At 40.9% G+C, this 18,891-nt stretch overlaps 2 protein-coding genes across 2 annotated transcripts; both read right to left on the bottom strand.

Moving 5' to 3' along the window:
• Window positions 1–14: 14 nt before the first annotated feature.
• Window positions 15–1,463, bottom strand: LOC307253873 (duodenase-1-like). The gene is made up of 5 exons (XM_080032080.1): window positions 1,383–1,463; window positions 1,149–1,296; window positions 823–958; window positions 399–656; window positions 15–293 (listed from the first exon to the last, which is right to left on the bottom strand). The coding sequence occupies exons 1-5, from the start codon at window positions 1,435–1,437 to the stop codon at window positions 123–125; spliced, it is 768 nt and encodes a 255-aa protein (XP_079888206.1). The 5' UTR covers window positions 1,438–1,463; the 3' UTR covers window positions 15–122.
• Window positions 1,464–8,123: 6,660 nt separating this feature from the next.
• Window positions 8,124–13,375, bottom strand: LOC307254448 (duodenase-1-like; the record flags this gene model as incomplete). The annotated part of the gene is made up of 9 exons (XM_080032840.1): window positions 13,323–13,375; window positions 13,087–13,234; window positions 12,862–12,997; window positions 12,030–12,293; window positions 11,782–11,941; window positions 9,141–9,288; window positions 8,832–8,967; window positions 8,377–8,643; window positions 8,124–8,285 (listed from the first exon to the last, which is right to left on the bottom strand). The coding sequence occupies exons 1-9, from the start codon at window positions 13,363–13,365 to the stop codon at window positions 8,124–8,126; spliced, it is 1,464 nt and encodes a 487-aa protein (XP_079888966.1). The 5' UTR covers window positions 13,366–13,375.
• Between the last annotated feature and the right edge of the window lie 5,516 nt (window positions 13,376–18,891).

Below are 18,891 nucleotides of genomic sequence, written 5' to 3'. Positions count from 1 at the left end.
AATATCCAGACAAATGCTATTTGAAATCAACATTTATTTAAATTTTCTGTCACAATTTGACACAGCACAAAACCTCCATAGTACAATGAATGTGTGCGTCAGCAAAACCGTTTGCAAGATCTTTAATCGTAGCAATTGGCTCCATTGAGAATGCCTTGGATCCAGGGAAGGTACTTGGAGATGTCTGTATAGACGTTGGGTACATCTGAGGTGTAGTTACAGTTGCTGTTTTTGTTGAAAGAAACGACACCGACAGCCTTCCCGTTGCACACCAGAGGGCCACCAGAATCACCCTGTGAGAAGGAAGAAAGCTTCATTTGTTCATTCACTATTTGTTTAAAGATGTTTGTAGCATTTTCTATACAAGAAACCAGTTCACATTTTCTATGAAAACTTACCTGACAGAATCCTTTCTTTGTATTGTATCCACCTGCACAGATGACATTGGCAGGAAGATAGTGATTCCAAGTGTCATTACAGACTTGTTGATTGATGATGGCCACATCCACCACTCTCAGCTCATCAACAGCTCCACCATCAGTTTTGTTTTTACCCCATCCAGCTACTCTGCACTTTGTGTTTTCGTTTAAATGTATTTCAGAACTGCGGAGGGGAATTGCTTGCACATTGTTTTTCAGTTGAACTTTCCTAGATAGCTGGAGACAGGGAGTAGAAATGAAAAACGGTCAATGTCTAATTTAATAAATTATTTTATTTTATTCTTCAGGCTTCAATTCAAACGGCATATGGTCCTGATAATAAAATTAAATAATCTGACAGAAAAAAATGTATAATGTTAAATGATTATGATTATGTACTTACTTTGAGGAGCATTATGTCTTTACCATTTCCTGGAGTCGAATAATTGCATGGTTTCCATCTCTTTTCAATGTTTATCATGTTTCCATCATCAACCCTCTTGAGATTGTGGGTGCCAAGAACAACATGTGTAGGTCCCCTGAATGGGCGACCATTTAGAGGTTTTCAGTGCATTTCCCAGAAATTGTGTGAACAGCAATTTAAAAAAACACATGAATAACAGATATTTTGTTTAAAAAGTTGCTTCATATATCGTGGAGCCTTTTGGAATAGGTATTTTAATGACATGAATGAAGGATTGCTGGAAGAAAGAAGAAAAGGTAACTCACGGGTCATCACAGTGTGCTGCAGTGAGCACAAGGTCTTCACTGATGAGGAATCCTCCACATACATGAACTCCCCTGACCTGCACCGAGGCCATGTACAGCAGTGATCCATCTGGGGCCTTCTCCCCATTAATGATTTCACTCCCACATGCTGCAAAAAATGGGTATACATTTAAATAAGGTTAATGTCCAACTAAATGGTTGGCATAAGTCCATCCAGATTCTGGGTAATCTTACCTTTTCGTCCAAGGCATGCCAGAACAATAACCAGACATTTCCATAGATCGTCCATGACGCCAGCAAGACGACTGACTTGTCTCCTGTCAAAGACCCTTTTATGCTGCAGTTTGATTTGTTAGAAGTGTGATTATCATCTTTATGAACTTGACCTCAGACCACCAACCAAGTTTGCAACTTGTGTTATCTTGCAGCAAGACGCTGCAAGATAACACAAGTTGCAAACTTGGTTGGTGGTGTGGATGAGTGTGAGAACATACAGTACCAAGTCAAAATGTGATTAGACAGCCAGTTCATACATTTTCTCTGAATACTGTGATGCACAGTTAGAAACACAGAAACAAATGATCTGCTCCAAACAACGGTCTCCCAGTTCCAGTTATTTAACTGATCATCATTGCTGACCAGAATATGGTATTAAACTTGAGTGCGAAATTGTACAAATTAGGTAAGGACATTAAAATAGATCCCATCTTCATTATATATTGTTCTCAAATGTCCAATCTTTTAGTTAAATCAAGAAAGTGACAGCTCCCACTTAACCACATTAGCACATGCATTACTGGCCACTGCAACTAATTTAGCAATCAATCTCCCAATCCCATTTACCCTCATTCTTCTCTGACGTTTGTTCTCCTCTGTCTATCTTCCATGATTGGCTGAGCATTGCCCCGGGGGTTCTCTCCCTCTGTCTACCAAGCACTCTCCATGCTACTCGACTGACTCCGAGTTCTGTGCGGAATCAGCTGTCCTAGGAACGGATGCTCCCCGCCTGCTATTGCCTCACATCAGCACTGATTCACCGTCCATCAGGATAGTACTCTTTCTACTCGCTTGCTTGTTCGATCTTTAAATTCATTTTTGCTTTGCTCACTGGTTGCCTGTCTGTCCTCTTCCAGTTTTCCCTGGTCGTGACGAGACGGTGTGGATCTGGTCCCCCCTCCGGTAACATCTGAGAATGGACCATCAACGCGAAAGATGTTGCAGTGGTTAAGGACGCCACCTGGAGACGTGGGACGTAATCCCGGCGCTGGAGACCTTAGTTTTCCCTGGTGGAGACGAGACGGTGTGGATCCTCTGGCAGCATCTGAAGTCTTCCTGCATCCACACTATTCGCACTTTACTTAGTATTACCATGTAATCACCTGGTCAATGATCAAATTCCTTCGTGATTTTCTCTACTTATGACATCTATTGCAGTATGTCCTTCCTGGGAGAGGGATCCCTTACTCTGTCGATTCCCGGTAAAGGGTTTTTACTGGGAGTTTTTTCTCAGCCGAGCTAAGGGTGTAAGGGCAGGGTGTCATATTGTATCATATTGTATGAAATGTAAAGCCCACTGAGACAAATGTATTTGTGATTTTGGGCTATACAAATAAAACTGATTTGATTTGATTTGATTCTTGAATATGACCCGGGGATACCTTAACTCCTTCACCCAGGGCAGTTGCTCTTTCTCACCTGTAGGTCATGTCCTAATCCTAAAAGGATGACATCATCCACAAATAGCTTCAATGCCATTCCAATGTCACCAAACTGGCTACTCTTCAGACTTCAGCAACATCGTTATATCCTGTCTATGAAGGAAGGTCCCCGCAGGAATCCAAAGCCTACTTTGAACAAGCTTGACTGAATGCCGACTACCTTGCAGAAGCCCATATATGACCTCAGGACACAAAATCATAATTCCACAATGAACATGTTGACAGGTAGTGGTGGTGATGAGGTGAAAAGTGATGCTGAAGATCTTGGTTGGATGATATAAAGAGTGAGACTCCACAGGCCTGTACTATTAAGCAAGATTAACATACCTTGGGCCACATCCTGTCATGACTCTCGACTCGGCAGTCTCCCCTCCTCCTCTGTGTGTTTTTCCATTAGGCTCGTTCGACCTAACTTTCAGCTCGTCTGGAAAGTAGACGAGAGTAGCCGAGTGCAGTCGGGGGAGTGACGAAAATGCCTGACTGAAGCCGGACAGCTCCGAGTCGGAAGTAGCGTCCTTGTTGCGGATGCAGTTCGTTTTCTAGTTTTATTTTGAAGGCCTATTAGAAACATATTCGCAGGAGAGTCACACATGCTACAACCGATTAGAAGCAGAACACAACACAAAGACGAGTAAACACTTTAAAAGCGAGGGGCATTTGCAAAACAAGAAACGAGATATAAGCTAATATCCCCATTCCCCACACATCTTTATCTTTCTTGTTACTTTACTAGAACACCTACTTTTAAGTGATAAAGAATAATTTACAAGAATAATTTACAAATCCAAATAAAGGAGGTTTAGTATTTCTCCCTTCACATAACGAATATGATCGGCCTAAATAAAGAAGGTCTAAGAAAAGATCCCTTATTATTATTGTAGAGATGGATATGATGAACTGTATTATGATGTGTAACAAACAAACTACTTGTTGTAGTTTTGGTCTGGCTTTGCGACACTACATGTAAAATACAATTCCCAGACCATTTAGATCACTTGAAATAAGCCTATGATTTAATCTTAATGGTATAAAAATCACTTCACCAAGATCTTATGTGACTCAAGTTTGTGTTCACTTTTAAATATATCTATACAGGAGAGTTACACATCCAAATTATTTCTATGTCAAGGGTTCAGAGGTTTAACTCTGATTAAGTACATTTCTGCTTAAATGCATATTGTGGCGGCCTAATGATTAAACATAAATTAAAATCAAAAAGAATGGATCGTAATTTAATTTTGAGCGGTGATGTCAGACTTTTGCCAAACCAATTGGGGAAACGCATCAAAGGCACGAGGTTTAAACTCCCAATTAGCGCTCAGCTCCGCCTGTCAGCAAGACGTTTCCCATCAGACATTTCGCTCCCGCAGCCCGTGGGGAGCAACTGCAGCGACTTGCTCCAGTGTCTGTGTCCGTCTTGATACCGCGGGACTTCAAAGTCTCAAGCAGCCGAGCCGCAGCCAGCCACCAGGCCCCCAGGATGCTGCCTTCTCCGAGCAGCCAGCATGGACAAGTGGCCAAACCATTAGTACTGCATGCTGTGAATGGGGCTGGGGGGTGGAGCTTATTTTCATGCTGTCCTGAGGTAGATTTCCCCGTCCACACAATACAAGCGGCGAACAAGATTGTGTCTCCGCAAAATTTTTCTGAATATCAAACATAGGCTCATACTTATCATTAGACCATATACTATTAAAACTGAAGTTTTTTCATTTCAAAACGCCACCTCAAGCGTCTTATTAGCCCAACGGCTTTTAACGGCTTTCAGTTTGTTTTCGAGGGAGGAGGAGGGAGGGGGCAGCCGTGGGCAGCTGAACAGAGTCGTAGTTTAGAACTTATTCACCACTGTTTTACTTTACAAAAACGGAGTGTAATTCAAAGATCACATATAGCGGTTCATCGGGGGGTTAGTGACTTATACGACCATGGTCGGTAAGCAATACAACTTTGCTCGCTAAGACCTTTAGCTTACAATGCTAGATGCTACGGATGCTACAGAACGAGAATGATTCTACATCCGCTACCAGTCCGCTACGTCATTGCTACGCTTGCCGCCCTCTTTCTTGATAGGTCCATAATGCCGCTACGTCATGCTCATGGACCTATCGCCATGAACCATGGACCGCATGAATTTCCGCATATCACTTCCTTGTGGCTTCCCTGCGCCAATGAGCAGTTTCATAGGAATGAATGAGCGCCGTGTTTCAGTCCGGTGTCCATTTCTTTATATGTCCATGCCAGCCACGGGTGCAAGTGGGACAAAAAGTCTAACCATAATGCAGTGCGCTCAGCAAGACGAGCGTCATAATTGCGCAGGTCTTAGCAAGACGGCGACAGGTCGAACGAGCCTAATGTCTGTCTCTGTTGGCATGTGGGCGTGGCAGCACTCCTGGGCAGACTGCTCCAGGTGTAGGTCGTTGGCTAATCAGGATCTCTCTACTTAAGCCTGTGGACTCCAGTCATTCAGCGCCAGAGTATACTACGTTCCAGAGGGGTATGATCCAAGATCCGGATATCTTTGTTTATTGTTTTCTTTCTCGCTCCAGTTTGAGTTTTGTCCTAACTCTGTTCCTGTTTTCTTCCGTGCCAGTTACCTCCGCTATTCACCTTACCTGCTCGCCTGCCTGCGGGTTTCCGGATATCCACTTGCCTCTGCTCGCCACGCCATTCAGCCGTCCAGTGTCCTGCCTGCCGGCCTGCCAGCCTAAACATTGTTCTTAACTGACTACCTGGTGTCCGTACTGCTTTTGGGTCCAACCTCGAGCTATCACAACACATCCACTAAGAATGATATGCACACACTAATAGCTCCATGAATTGCTGCGAAATAGCGCCCGCAATCTCCTCAATTTTAGCACAGTATCCACTAAGGTTTGGGCTAAGTATAAAGCATGCTAACACGCCCACAAAGTTTGGAAGCTGTGCACAGTTTTGATAAACTAGGATTTGATGGTGATGAATGTTCTATAATCTGCTTCACATGACAAAGGTCAAAAAGTACAATGGTACAGGACTTTAATCAGTCAGGAAGTGATAGAATGGGTAATATAATAATTACAGTAAATTGATTTACTGTCTCGACAGTTGATAGGCAAACGTTGGCACCACCACCCACTTGCATACAGCTGTACCATAGATAAAAGTGAGATCAAGTGAGCTTAAACTGCAATCATCTAAGAAATGCAGAAATTATGCAACATCTGTTGTCTTTGGTGTGGAAACACTTGGCCCAGCCCTCTGGGCCCTGACACATTTTGAAATTTGTAACAGATGAACTGCGGAAACCACAGTAAGGTGGCCTTCAAGGACAAGGAGCTGCCTCAAGTCTAATATCAAGTGACGGGGAGAAGATGTATTTATTTATGTATTATATAATACTTCTTCCTCTTCCAACAGGCACATTTCTGGCGGAGATCCATAAAAGAACATGTAAGGCAGTTAAGTTGGTTCATTATGTGTTACTGTTGAAACTAGGGCCCGACTGATACTGATTTTGGAGTGCCGATGCCGATTATTTTCAGAGAAAAATTACGATTACGATTAAATGTTTTCAAGCCCCTCTCATTTCCCCATGGCCCTGAAAGAGAGGACCTCATGGTGCTGTGGTAAGCATGTTTTTTTCACCAAAATAGGTATTTTGCATGTAAAAGTAAATTTTCTTGCTGTCAACTTAATCAACTGTTGTGCCAAAGCAAATGTATTCACGTAGAAAAACTTCTATCATACGTGTTGATGAACTACCAACATATGAAACAATGTGATGCTGATAACTGAAGATTAGCCTGAAATGCTAAGAGAGGTAGTTTTTTCTCAAATTGTGGTGGTGGGGTAAAGTGAGCCAAATGCTGTGGTGGAAAGTGAGCCACTGTCTCACTTTCCCCCACCATGAGGCACAAGTTAAGTTTAGTCTTAAACATATTTTAATGTAATATTACATAACGTATGTTTTATTTTAATGTCATACACATTGTAGAAAAGCCATCATGCCAAGGAAATACACCAGGAAGACGACCTGGGGCAACTACACGGAAAGAGCACCTTCTCATCTTTCCCTGTAACCTTCTGGGCTGGAATGTAGAGTAGGCCTAGTTGTAGAGTATGACAGGCTGATGTTATAATCCAGTTGGGTCTTCTCCTGTGTTCCTGAGTCCCAGGCTGTTCTCGTTGGTTCTGATTTTCCTACATTAGTTCTGGAATGTGTGGCTAGCTTTCAGGATTCTTACTGTTACAATATGTGTTGTTATGGTAGTTTCAGAGTGGAAAAAGTAAGTGGATCAGTTTACCCCACAGCTGGGGTAAAGTGAGCCACATGACAACTTTTTTTAAAACAATCATATTTTCACTGCCCTTTATCTTGAAAAAATTCTGCTAATGACCATTTCTAGGTAACATCCTGAATTAATGGGAAATGTGTAAATTTGAGTGATAAATCATTTTAGCTCCCTTAGAGGGGAGCAAATGTAAAAAGTGGCTCAGATTACCCCGTTCTCCCCTACTATGTGCCTTCCATTTTCAACCCACAAACCAGTTGGCATTTTCTATAAACAAACAGAAACATTTTAATTTAGCATGTTTGACACTAATTTATTTGTACTTTCTTGCCTAGTAGAGCTTGTAAAGAAAGCTGGTGATATACAAAATTTAAACAAGTCACAAATTGGCAGGTATGGAGGCTGAAAGCGGCCAGGATCTCACTAACATGAGTGGATACTACTCATCATAAATGAAGAGAACCTTAGTTTGATTCGTTTTTCTTCGTAAAAACACAGAGGCGAGACCAAATATCTTTGGGGTGGATCTACTTGACACAGGCCTCTGAAACATTTGTTTAACTTCTGTGACAAACTACATGAACCATAAGAACTGTTTCCTGGCTCTCCGGCCGCTGTGCTGGGTCTTTTCACTGCCACCAGAACTTAAATTATTCTATTTCAAACATGCCCTGAAAGGTTTGTGAATATGTTTTGGAAAGAAACTCTGTTATATTTCAACTAACTTTCTTGTCTTATGATGAAAAATGTAGTTCCAGGAAATACGGTAGAGTATTTGACATTTGGCACTGAAGTTATATTTTGTATTTCAGGTCAGGAGCAAACATTAACAGAGGCACTTTAACACAGCACACAATAAGTACTCATTCAATAAAAGTCAGTTTTGACGGGATTTAATATGCTAAATGGAAGGCTGTTCCAATGCAGAGCAACCGGTGCGATACAATATAACAAAAGTATGAGGAATTGTTACATTTGACAATAGTTTAACAACTGTTTTGCTTGATAACCTTTTTAATCCAGTGAAGGTGCTTGGATATATTCGTATAGACATTGGGCACATTCGGGTAGTCACAGTTTTTCCTCATGTTGAAGGAAACGACGCCGACAGCCGTCCCACTGCACACCAGAGGACCACCGGAATCCCCCTGTGAGAAGGAAGAAGCCTCATTTATTTTATTCAATTTATCAGAATATTAACCCTGTTTCAATTGTCTATGAACTGACAGGGAAACATACCTGACAGAATCCTTTGTCTGTGCCATATCCACCAGCACAGATGACACCGTCAGGAAGGTTAAACCGAACATAACCCCATTTTCTCTTGCACACATCCAGGTTGACAACTGACACATCCGCCACTTGCAGAACGTCAATTGTTTTACCACCAGTTCTCGTGTAACCCCATCCAGCCACCCGACACTTTGCTTTGTCTTTTATTTGTATCTCATTCTTTGGAAGTCGAATCGGTTGTACTTTGTCGTCCAATCGAGCTTTCTTAGACAGCTGGAGGAACATCAAATCACACAGTGAAAAATTAAAAACAAGCGAGGGGCAATTTAAAGCGTACTTTGCTTTAAAAGGCTCAAATAGAATTGCTTGAAAATAGATTGACCCTGAACAGTATGAGTTATTTTTTCACGCAACTGAACTGAATTAAACAGATTTCACCTGAGACTGATTCATCTACGTACTTTGAGGAGCATGATGTCATTTCCAGATCGTTCGTTGTCAAAAGACGGGTGCTTGCATGTCTTCACAGCGTATCTCATTGTGGCATTTTCAACCCTCTTGAGATTGTGGGTGCCAAGAACAACACTTGTAGGATTCCTGAACAAGTGATCAACGAGACATCATTCGTCTTTCTTAAGTTGTGCCAACAAAACTCTTATAATAAAAAAAATTAAAACGGACACATCTGTTTGCAAAATTGTTTTGTTATTTTCTATTTGGTTTCTAATTGCATGAATCAAAGGTTGCTTGAAAAGGAAAAGGTAACTTACGAGCGGTCACAGTGGGCAGCAGTCAACACATAGTCTTGATTGATGAGGAATCCTCCACATACATGGCCTTCGTGGTTCTGCACTGATGCCATATACAGCATCAAGCGCTCAGGGGCCTTTTTGCCATGTACAATTTCACTCCCTAGTGCTGTCAAGTTAGAAAAAAAGGATGAGCAAATGTTGCATTTGTAGAATTGAGACTAATAACCAAATTCTGCAATCTTACCCTTTAGTCCAAGACATTTCAGAAGATAAAAAAGCAGAAATTTGTGAAGAGCATGCATCATGCCGGTAGCCAATTCAACCTTAATTTGGGGGTCAAGTCAACTCTTTTTATATGGCCGTTTTCTCAGCAAGCAACAGTGTGGTTTTTATCAGCTTAACATTGACTTATTTAGCCGCATCCTCCAGTGCATTGGTGCAACCTTGAATTTCCTTACACTGGTGAGTGTGTGTGGTCTGCAAAAAGAACTGATGCATCATTCAGTCGTACCATTGTTACCGTAAATTTAAAACCTGAAGTTCCGCTGACTCAGCAGCTTGAAGCACATACGCACATGATGTGATCAGTGTGAAATGACTGTACTAACACAAGGCCATTTATTTTCCTCTGCATTTGATATTATTGAATATTCTTATTTTTACTTTTGTATCTATGGCCCCATCCTCATTTTTACGTCATTTCTGAAAATGCGTCACTTTTTCTCGCACACTGTAAACATCAAAAATCAGCAGAACTAAAAAAATGAAGGCAATCAGTTGCATTTATTTTTTAAGTTGACTAACTTAAAACTCAATTGTTTTTGGAACTTAAACCTTTACGAGGACATTCAAATATATATAATTATGATATAATAACAAATAATATAACAATATTTCCTCTGATGATTGTAAATGAACTGTAACAGCAAACAAGTCCATCAGCTCACTTTCTGTGCAACATAGCCACGTCAAATAACATTAAGCTCACCAAACATGTTAAGCAAAAAGCACGGACCACCTCAGACCACCGATGTTCTTTGGTGTGACTCATAATGAACAGCTGACTTGATAAACCATAGAAACCACAGTTTCCAGCTGCAGACTTGAGCATTAATGTTCCCACAGTCACATAACTACAGCTGAATGTTTTTATTTTTCTCATTATTCAACTGACATGAGAACCATTACACAGTCGGCTGATGTTTTAATTCAGAGTTGGACATTCTTTTTTTAAGTGTAGTGCCATTTTAGTTGTAACTTAAAACACTGATAGGTAAGCAATAGAAGACAACAAAGTATACAACATATCAGTATTAATTTAAACTTACTTTGAAAGGTGTTGTGAATATTTTGTTGAATACATCATCAGTAGACTTATCTATGTTTACTTATGAAGGCTGTTTCAGGTTTGAGTGTATGTTTTCTCACAGTCACAAGTAAGAAACTAATGCTATAGAATAATATGATCATGACTCACTACAAGTCTAGAGAAGAAGCATGACAAGAGTTTTACTTGACCACAGGGGAGCATTTTTGTAAGTGACATGTATTAAAAACTGACTGGGGATGCTGAAGGCCAGGCTTTGTTCAAGAGCAGTGGCTATTTTAGGGATGGGGTGGGGGTCTGGGGTGGGGGGTCTGAAATCCCCCCAGTCAAAATGTCCTGTAAACGTGACTACTTAAAATAATCAGATAACGTTTATGTAATCTCTACATAACCACAAAAGAAAAAGGTTGTGAAAGTGTGCAAGCATGCAAAGAGCAAATGTTGCAATTAAAAATTGCTTTGTTATGTGGGGCGGTTTTGGATGAGAAATGTGTAGTGTGTTGAGTCTGTCGGTTTTTGATATAGACGGTGATGCAATCAGCTTTCTTCCTTCCTTTTAACCAAGGGAGTAGGTTGACATAATCAAAACAGTAAACATTCAGTAAGAATCTTTTAATGACAGGTTTGAAGAATTATATACAGTATCTCACACATTGCAAGCTAGTTTATTTGCAAACTCAAATATTGTGTTGAAGTATATACAGTATAATAGCGTATAGTGATCCAGTCATTGCCATGCATTTGACAAATTTTTATTTTGCATCAATCAATTTTTCCACACTTTATTTACTTACATTAATTGTATTTATTTATTTTCTTTTGCACTGTCCTTGTTCATTTATGTTTCTTGTATGTCACTTTGTGTGCTAGATAGCCACATCAAATAACTAAACTCACAGACCACCTCAGACCACCAATGTTGAACTGTGTAACTAACTTGATGAACCATAGAAACCACAGTTACCAGCTGCAGATGTGAGCATTAATGTTCCCATGGTCACAGTTATGAAACTATAGCTACTATACACATTTGGCTGATGTTATAATTTATTGGAGTTGAACATGTAACAAAGTGCCATTTTGATCGGGACTCACTTACTAAAGCACTGATAGGTAAGCAATAGAAGACAACATAGTTTTAAAAAAAAATGCAAGTATTACTTTAAACTTACTTTGAAAGTTTTTTTTTTTTTAATATCATCAGTAGACATATCTGTGTTAACTTATGAAAGCTATCTCAGAAGGAAGCACATTTTAACTAACACAGTGACTTCGACAAAGCAATGCAGCCACAATTGAACATTTATTTGTATCATTATAACCACATTTCACATTTCTTTGTCTTCAGGGCCTTGTTTATCCAGGGAAGAAATTTGGATATGTCTGTATAGATGTTGGGTACATCTGGGTAGTCACAGTTCCAATTGTTGTTGAAGGAAACCACTCCAACTGCTACCTTCCCTTTGTCCACCAGAGGGCCACCGGAATCGCCCTGTCATATACGAGAAGCCTCATATGTTTAAAACATGTTTTAACCACTTAACAGTTGGCATTTTCTATTAACAAACAAAAATAATTACCTGACAGAATCCTTTGTCTGTGCCATATCCACCAGCACAGGTTACATTGGGAGGAAGGAGATTATTCCATGCCCTTTGACACTTTTCCAGGTTAATGATTGGAACTTCAACCTCTTGAAGATAACTTACACTTTCTCCACCAGTTCTTGTAGGACCCCATCCAGCCACAGTGCACTTCTGGTTTTCTTTAAGTTTTACTTTAGGACTTGGAAGCTTAATTGGCTTAATTCGTACTTTTTTGCCCAGGCGAACTTTCCTGGACAGCTGGAGACATAGAATAAGATAAGAAACTTAGTGTTAGGGACTCAGTAGGTAGCCAGTAGTTATATCTGCAGTATATAAGCTACCATGATATGCAAATGGCAAGGGATGAGAGTATGTGTCATGGATGTGAGAGAGCTGTAATATGGTGCTGCGACTCAGCTGCTCATTTACCCAGGTGGCCTCTCACAGTAAGGCAAGCGTTTAAAACCATTTTAAAAGCAAGAAACCATTTTAAAAGAGTAGTCAGTACAACCCTTGACAGGAGGCCATAAATAGCAGAATTACTTAATAATAAATGTGTTGTTAGGTTTTCATTCGTAAAAATGAAAGGATTTTTTTTTCATTTGCCTTGAAGAGGCTATTGGCAGCAACACGTAGTAGGAAAAGCATACGAGACAAACACCTGGTATCGACAACAGGCTTCAGTCGTATATACATGTTTCAATCACATATAAGTCTATGCAGAGAGCAAATGCAACTACAGTCAACACCCTTACTGCTTAAACCAAGCTTGACTTTGCCACATCATTATTTTATTCATCAAACCTTTGGGGGAGGTTGAACTTACTTTAAGAAGCATGATGTCATTCCCAAATTCAATTTTTTTGTACAAAGGGTGTTTGCACCTCTTAAAAGTGTATCTCATTGTTTCTTCATCGACATTGCTGAGGTTGTGGGTGCCAAGAACGACACTTGTAGGTTTCCTAGAAGAACAATGATTGAGAAATTGGCAGAGTTATTGTAGTTATATTTGGGTGAATCAAAGACAACTTATAAAAGAAAGGTGACTCACATGGCATCACAGTGCGCAGCAGTGAGCACAAAGTCTTCACTGATGAGGAATCCTCCACATACATGACCTTTGTAGTTCTGCACCGAGGCCATATAGAGCATCGACTTCTCTTTTGACTTTTTACCATTTATGATTTCACTCCCCAGTGCTAAAAAGATAATAAATCAATCTAATTAAACTGCATAATTGTTCTAACTTTAGGACTGTAAATGAATCATTCGATTTTGTTATCTTACCATTTCCCCCGAAACATGTCAAAACATGAACAAGCAAGAGCATTTGCAGAGGATCCATCATGGCGGCAGCATTCAGGGGTTGTGAAAGACTCCTTTAAACCGTCTCCTCTCTAAGCAACCCCAAAGGTGTGAAACTTTCCTCACACCTTGACTTTAGTCACATCCTGTCTTTGCTTTTGCAATTGCTTTGCAGCAATTGGCAGACATGCAGTATTGCACTTTACCACAGTCTACCAGTCTTACATATTAATGCATTCTCTCTACCCTTCCTTTGATTTCATTCTTTAAGTTTTCCTTTTGCATCTGACACTTCAAGTTTTCCTTTTGCATCAATGTCTTTCCATGTCCATCTGTATTTTGTTCATTCTCAAATTTCTTGAACCTCCCCCACTCACTGTTCAGTGGACTAAACCTAGAAGTGAAGGAAACTTACATTCAGAATTCAAGGTAATTTGCAGTGGCTATGATCTTTATGCTGTTGGTTTATATTTATGTATTATGTGATTTCACCACATCATATTGTCTGCTAGGGTCACATGAAAGACTTAAATAGTTTATATACACTCAACAAAAATATAAACGCAACACTTTTGTTTTTGCTCCCATTTTTCATGAGATGGACTTAAAGATCTAAAATTCATTCCAGATACACAATATTACCATTTCTCTCAAACATTGTTCACAAATCTGTCTAAATGTGTGATAGTGAGCACTTCTGCTTTGCTGAGATAATCCATCCCACCTCACAGGTGTGCCACATCAAGATGCTGATCTGACATCATGATTAGTGCACAGGTGTGCCTTAGACTGTCCACAATAAAAGGCCACTCTGAAATGTGCATTTTTTTGCTTTATTGGGGGTCTGGGGACTCAGAACCAGTCAGTATCTGGTGTGACCACCATTTGCCTCATGCAGTGCAACACATCTTCTTCGCATAGAGTTTATCAGATTGTCAATTGTGGCCTGTGGAATGTTGGTCCACTCTTCTTCAATGGCTGTGCAAAGTTGCTGGATATTAGTGGGAAGTGGTGCACGCTGTCGTATACGCCGGTCAAGCACATCCCAAACATGCTCAATGGGTGACATGTCCGGTGAGTATGCTGGCCATGCAAGAACTGGGACATTTTCAGCTTCCAAGAATTGTGTACAGATCCTTGCAACATGGGGCCGTGCATTATCTTGCTGAAACGTGAGGTGATGTTCATGGATGTATGGCACAACAATGGGCCTCAGGATCTCAACACGGTATCTCTGTGCATTCAAAATGCCATCAATAAAATGCACCTGTGTTCTTCGTCCATAACAGATGCCTGCCCATCCCATAACCCCACCACCACCATGGGCCACTCGATCCACAACATTGACATCAGCAAAGCGCTCACCCACACGACGCCACACACGCTGTCTGCCATCTGCCCTGAACAATGTAAACCGAGATTCATCCGTGAAGAGAACACCTCTCCAACGTGCCAGACGCCATCGAATGTGAGCATTTGCCCACTCAAGTCTGTTACGGCGACGAGCTGGAGTCAGGTCAAGACCCCGATGAGGACGACGAGCATGCAGTTGAGCTTCCCTGAGACGGTTTCTGACAGTTTGGGCAGAAAATGTTTGGTTATGCAAACCAATTGTTTCAGCAGCTGTCTCAGTGGCTGGTCTCAGACGATCTTGGAGGTGAACCTGCTGGATCTGGAGGTCCTGGGCTGGTGTGGTTACACGTGGTCTGCGGTTGTGAGGCCGGTTGGATGTACTGCCATATTCTCTGAAACACCTTTGGAGATGGCTTATGGTGGAGAAATGAACATTCAATGCACGAGCAACAGATCTGGTTGACATTCCTGCTGTCAGCATGCCAATTGCACGCTCCCTCAACGCTTGTGGCATCTGCGGCATTTTGCTGTGAGACAAAACTGCACATTTCAGGGTGGCCTTTTATTGTGGACAGTCTAAGGCACACCTGTGCACTAATCATGATGTCAGATCAGCATCTTGATGTGGCACACCTGTGAGGTGGGATGGATTATCTCAGCAAAGCAGAAGTGCTCACTATCACACATTTAGACAGATTTGTGAACAATGTTTGAGAGAAATGGTAATATTGTGTATCTGGAATGAATTTTAGATCTTTAAGTCCATCTCATGAAAAATGGGAGCAAAAACAAAAGTGTTGCGTTTATATTTTTGTTGAGTGTACTTACTTTTTGACCATAAGATGGCACCACTCCAACAGTTTAATTCAAGGTTCTTGGCACAAACTAGTATAAAACACAGGTTATTTGAGCGTAAAAAATCTTTCTGTCTTTGTGTCTGCTGGAAGTAGCCAGTCCCAAAAATGTCCACTGTGACCATAGGTACAGTATATTTCTCCTGACAACGTTGTGAGTCACTAGTAGCAAAGCCACTATGTAGCTGAAATCTTCATACGTAATAAATAAGCAGTCACAGTACTGTAACCTGCTTTACGTGCTTCACCCAAACACACACACACACACACACACACACACACACACACACACACACACACACACACACACACTCATACATGTATTTCAAATGTGCCTTGTTATGTTAAGTCAAATACTGGTGCCCATATATGCAGCACCGTGCACGTTTTAACACATATTAGCTCTTTCCATATCTACATAAAAACCATCAAGTGTAACATGTCCTTCAGTATGTCAGTTCTTGGAGTTGCTTTGGTTAATACTTCATGCTATCCAGCAGAGAGTGCCAGAGGTCCCAGCGAGACATTAAAGTGTGCTCTGCTGTTTGACCATCAGAGAGTGCTGCTTCCCCGTGAGTGTACATTTAGTGCAAAGTCACAAATTGAGCTGTCTGATGAATCTTCCTAACAGCATCTGTCTGCCTTCTGTGGTCCATTGAAGACAACTCCCTTTGTTTTAAGCAAAACGGTGTTCATTTCATCCCACTTACGTATACACGAGGAGCTATCTCGCTGTTTGTGACCTTGAGGGTTGTTCGGTATAGGACAGTGATTTAAGCCATCCCTTTGTTAAGAATAAGACATTTGTATGTATATCCTGTACAGTATAATTATTATTAATATTAGTATATCCAGATTTTAAGAGGGTACAAAATAGCTTAACACACATGGAAAGATAATGTGGTGCAAAATTTGGGTTTTTTAAAAAGGCTCAAATTCAAAAGCCAGTAACAAACTGCAGAATCTTCCTGGTTTAAGGATGAAACACAAGACCTCGGAGCCTCAGAGGCTGATCAATTGAACATCTCCCGGCTGCAGACACTGAGTCTGGTGCTGAGTCTGGGGCAGGGAAGGGCAGGGTGGAAGAGGTCACTGCTAAACTAGATTGACACCGCATTGGTTAGTTTTCTGGCCTATTGGTGTTTATTTTTGATGGAAAATGAAGGTCTGAGATTGAGATTTAACGTTGTCTACTAATGTTGTGGCCTAGAGGGATATGTTACTGGTTCTTGTTGGCTTGCAGTTGATCCTCACAGCTCGTCTTGCTAGAATTCCTCTTATAGGTCCACACTGCACCGTTACTGTTCCAGAGGTCTACATATGCTATTGAACAGAACAAAATAAACACCATATAAAGCTTGCTTTTTAAGCCCTAGTTTTCAGCCATGATTTGAGTGGAAGATTGTTCCCCTACAGACTTGGCTGGAGTGCATGTAGCGCCCCTAAGTTATGCCAGCCGGTGTCAAGTTCTTTCTGCTACAACACGATGACAGACCTTGACAGAGGAAACTTACATGTGCACGTCTTGTTGATTGTCTGATACAGCCCTAAGGTTTTAATCCAATAACAACCTTCCCACCTGCTTTGTTTCAAAACCTCCTCACAGGAAAAATAATGCAGATTTTGATGTGGTACATGGAAACAAAAAATACTTTTGAGCAAGAACATCCACCTGTTAATCTTTGAAGTACATTTTTTTATTTTTTTTTAAATGTGGTGTTGAAAAAAAATTGTGCCATGTACACAGTGACAGAACACAGAGTCTGTCTGGTTTCACTGGCATGAAGAATTACTTCACACACCGGGGCTTGAGGGGCAGGGTGGATAGGCTTTGGCACTGCTAAAAACTTTGCATGAAGCGGCACTGACTTTGGTCTTTTCCAGTCACTAACAGCCAAAGACAACCTCATGATGTTGACTGGGACATTGGCCAACATGTGGTTGGCCTGCCTCAGCTGGCCTAACTATATAGGAGATGGTCTGTGCCCCTTTATGCTGCCACCACCTTTTCACTGATCTTCTTTTGAGTCTTAGATTTTGTACGCTCTCATCTTTTGATTAGATGTTTAAATGTTTGATTATATTCCTATATTTATTTGGAACGGTCTTTGATTTTTGTCTCTGCAGGGAATGCACAAAAGTGATCTCCCTCCTCTAGCGTCTTAGTGACTGACACAAGCATCTTGGCTGTGTGAAAACATGCACAATCATAGCATTGCATACACCTGTCTCCAGTAATGAGTTAACAAAGCACCCACAATGAAGATATAGTAAACAAAGTAAAACATAATCCCTATACAGTTTTTGTTATATTGACTTTTTGTGTATTCTAACTCTAAATCTACTTGAAGTGCACTTAAAAATATTTATTGCACATTATCCTTCCTTTTTACAGTTAAATATGCTGTGTGCTGACCGAAAAGCTAATGTTTATGCTAGTAAGAAGGGTTGTATAAGGGTAAGGATATACTGTATTTGCTTTCTTGCTTAGAGACGAGAAGATAGATAGGCTTCCACTCTCAAAGCCAGCAGATAATTAGCTGAGGTTAGCATAAAACCTGGAAGTAGTTGGAAACTGCTTGACCAGCTCTGTCCATAGTAAATAAATAAATAAAAATAGGCATACCAGCACCTCTAAAGCTCACTAATTAACACATTATATACAATGTGTTTAATGTCCAGTCTCCGCTATACATCTTGGTGTTTCTAACTTCAGATATATTATGTTAATTAGTGAGCTTCAGACATGTACTAAGCCAAGTTAGCTGTTGTCTCTGGTTTCCAGGTGTTATACTAGGCGAAGCTTACCAGCTGCTGGCTCTCGCTTCATATTTTCCATTTAGATGTGGTATCAAGACAATCTTTTCACCTAACTCCGAGTGAACAAATACTCTTATTTCTTTTCATTTTTGGCAGAAAATATTTTGGCCAGACGTGCAAACAGTATAACTGTTTATTCAAATGTCACCACACATCCACACACTGTAAATGTGACACCTGTGTCTGCACTCTGACCTCCCTAGACTCAACTCCAACAACTAGTTCTCATTGTCTGTCTCATCTTGCTAATATAATGTATCTTGCCTGTTTATCCATGCACATCAGATTTCTTTCTTTTACGTGTCTTGCTTTCCTTCTTGTCTGTTCTTGACACTCACACGATCGTCCCTCCATGCATCCCTTCACCTCGTCCCCTGGTGTCTGGCAGGACTGCAAGCATCCAGAGAATGCCTGACATGGGGTTTGGCCGGTCGGCAGCACATACCTGCGGCGTGGCATGGCAGGCCTTTGGGGGAGAAGCATGGCGCATGTGCCACTCAGCAGCCCTGTCTTATGTCCAGTAA

The sequence above is a fragment of the Ammodytes marinus genome, assembly GCF_949987685.1.
Source record: "Ammodytes marinus genome assembly, chromosome: 8".
Lineage (NCBI taxonomy): Eukaryota > Metazoa > Chordata > Actinopteri > Uranoscopiformes > Ammodytidae > Ammodytes > Ammodytes marinus.
The sequence above is the reverse complement of the archived record's forward strand: the minus strand, read 5'-3'. Positions and strand labels throughout refer to the sequence as shown.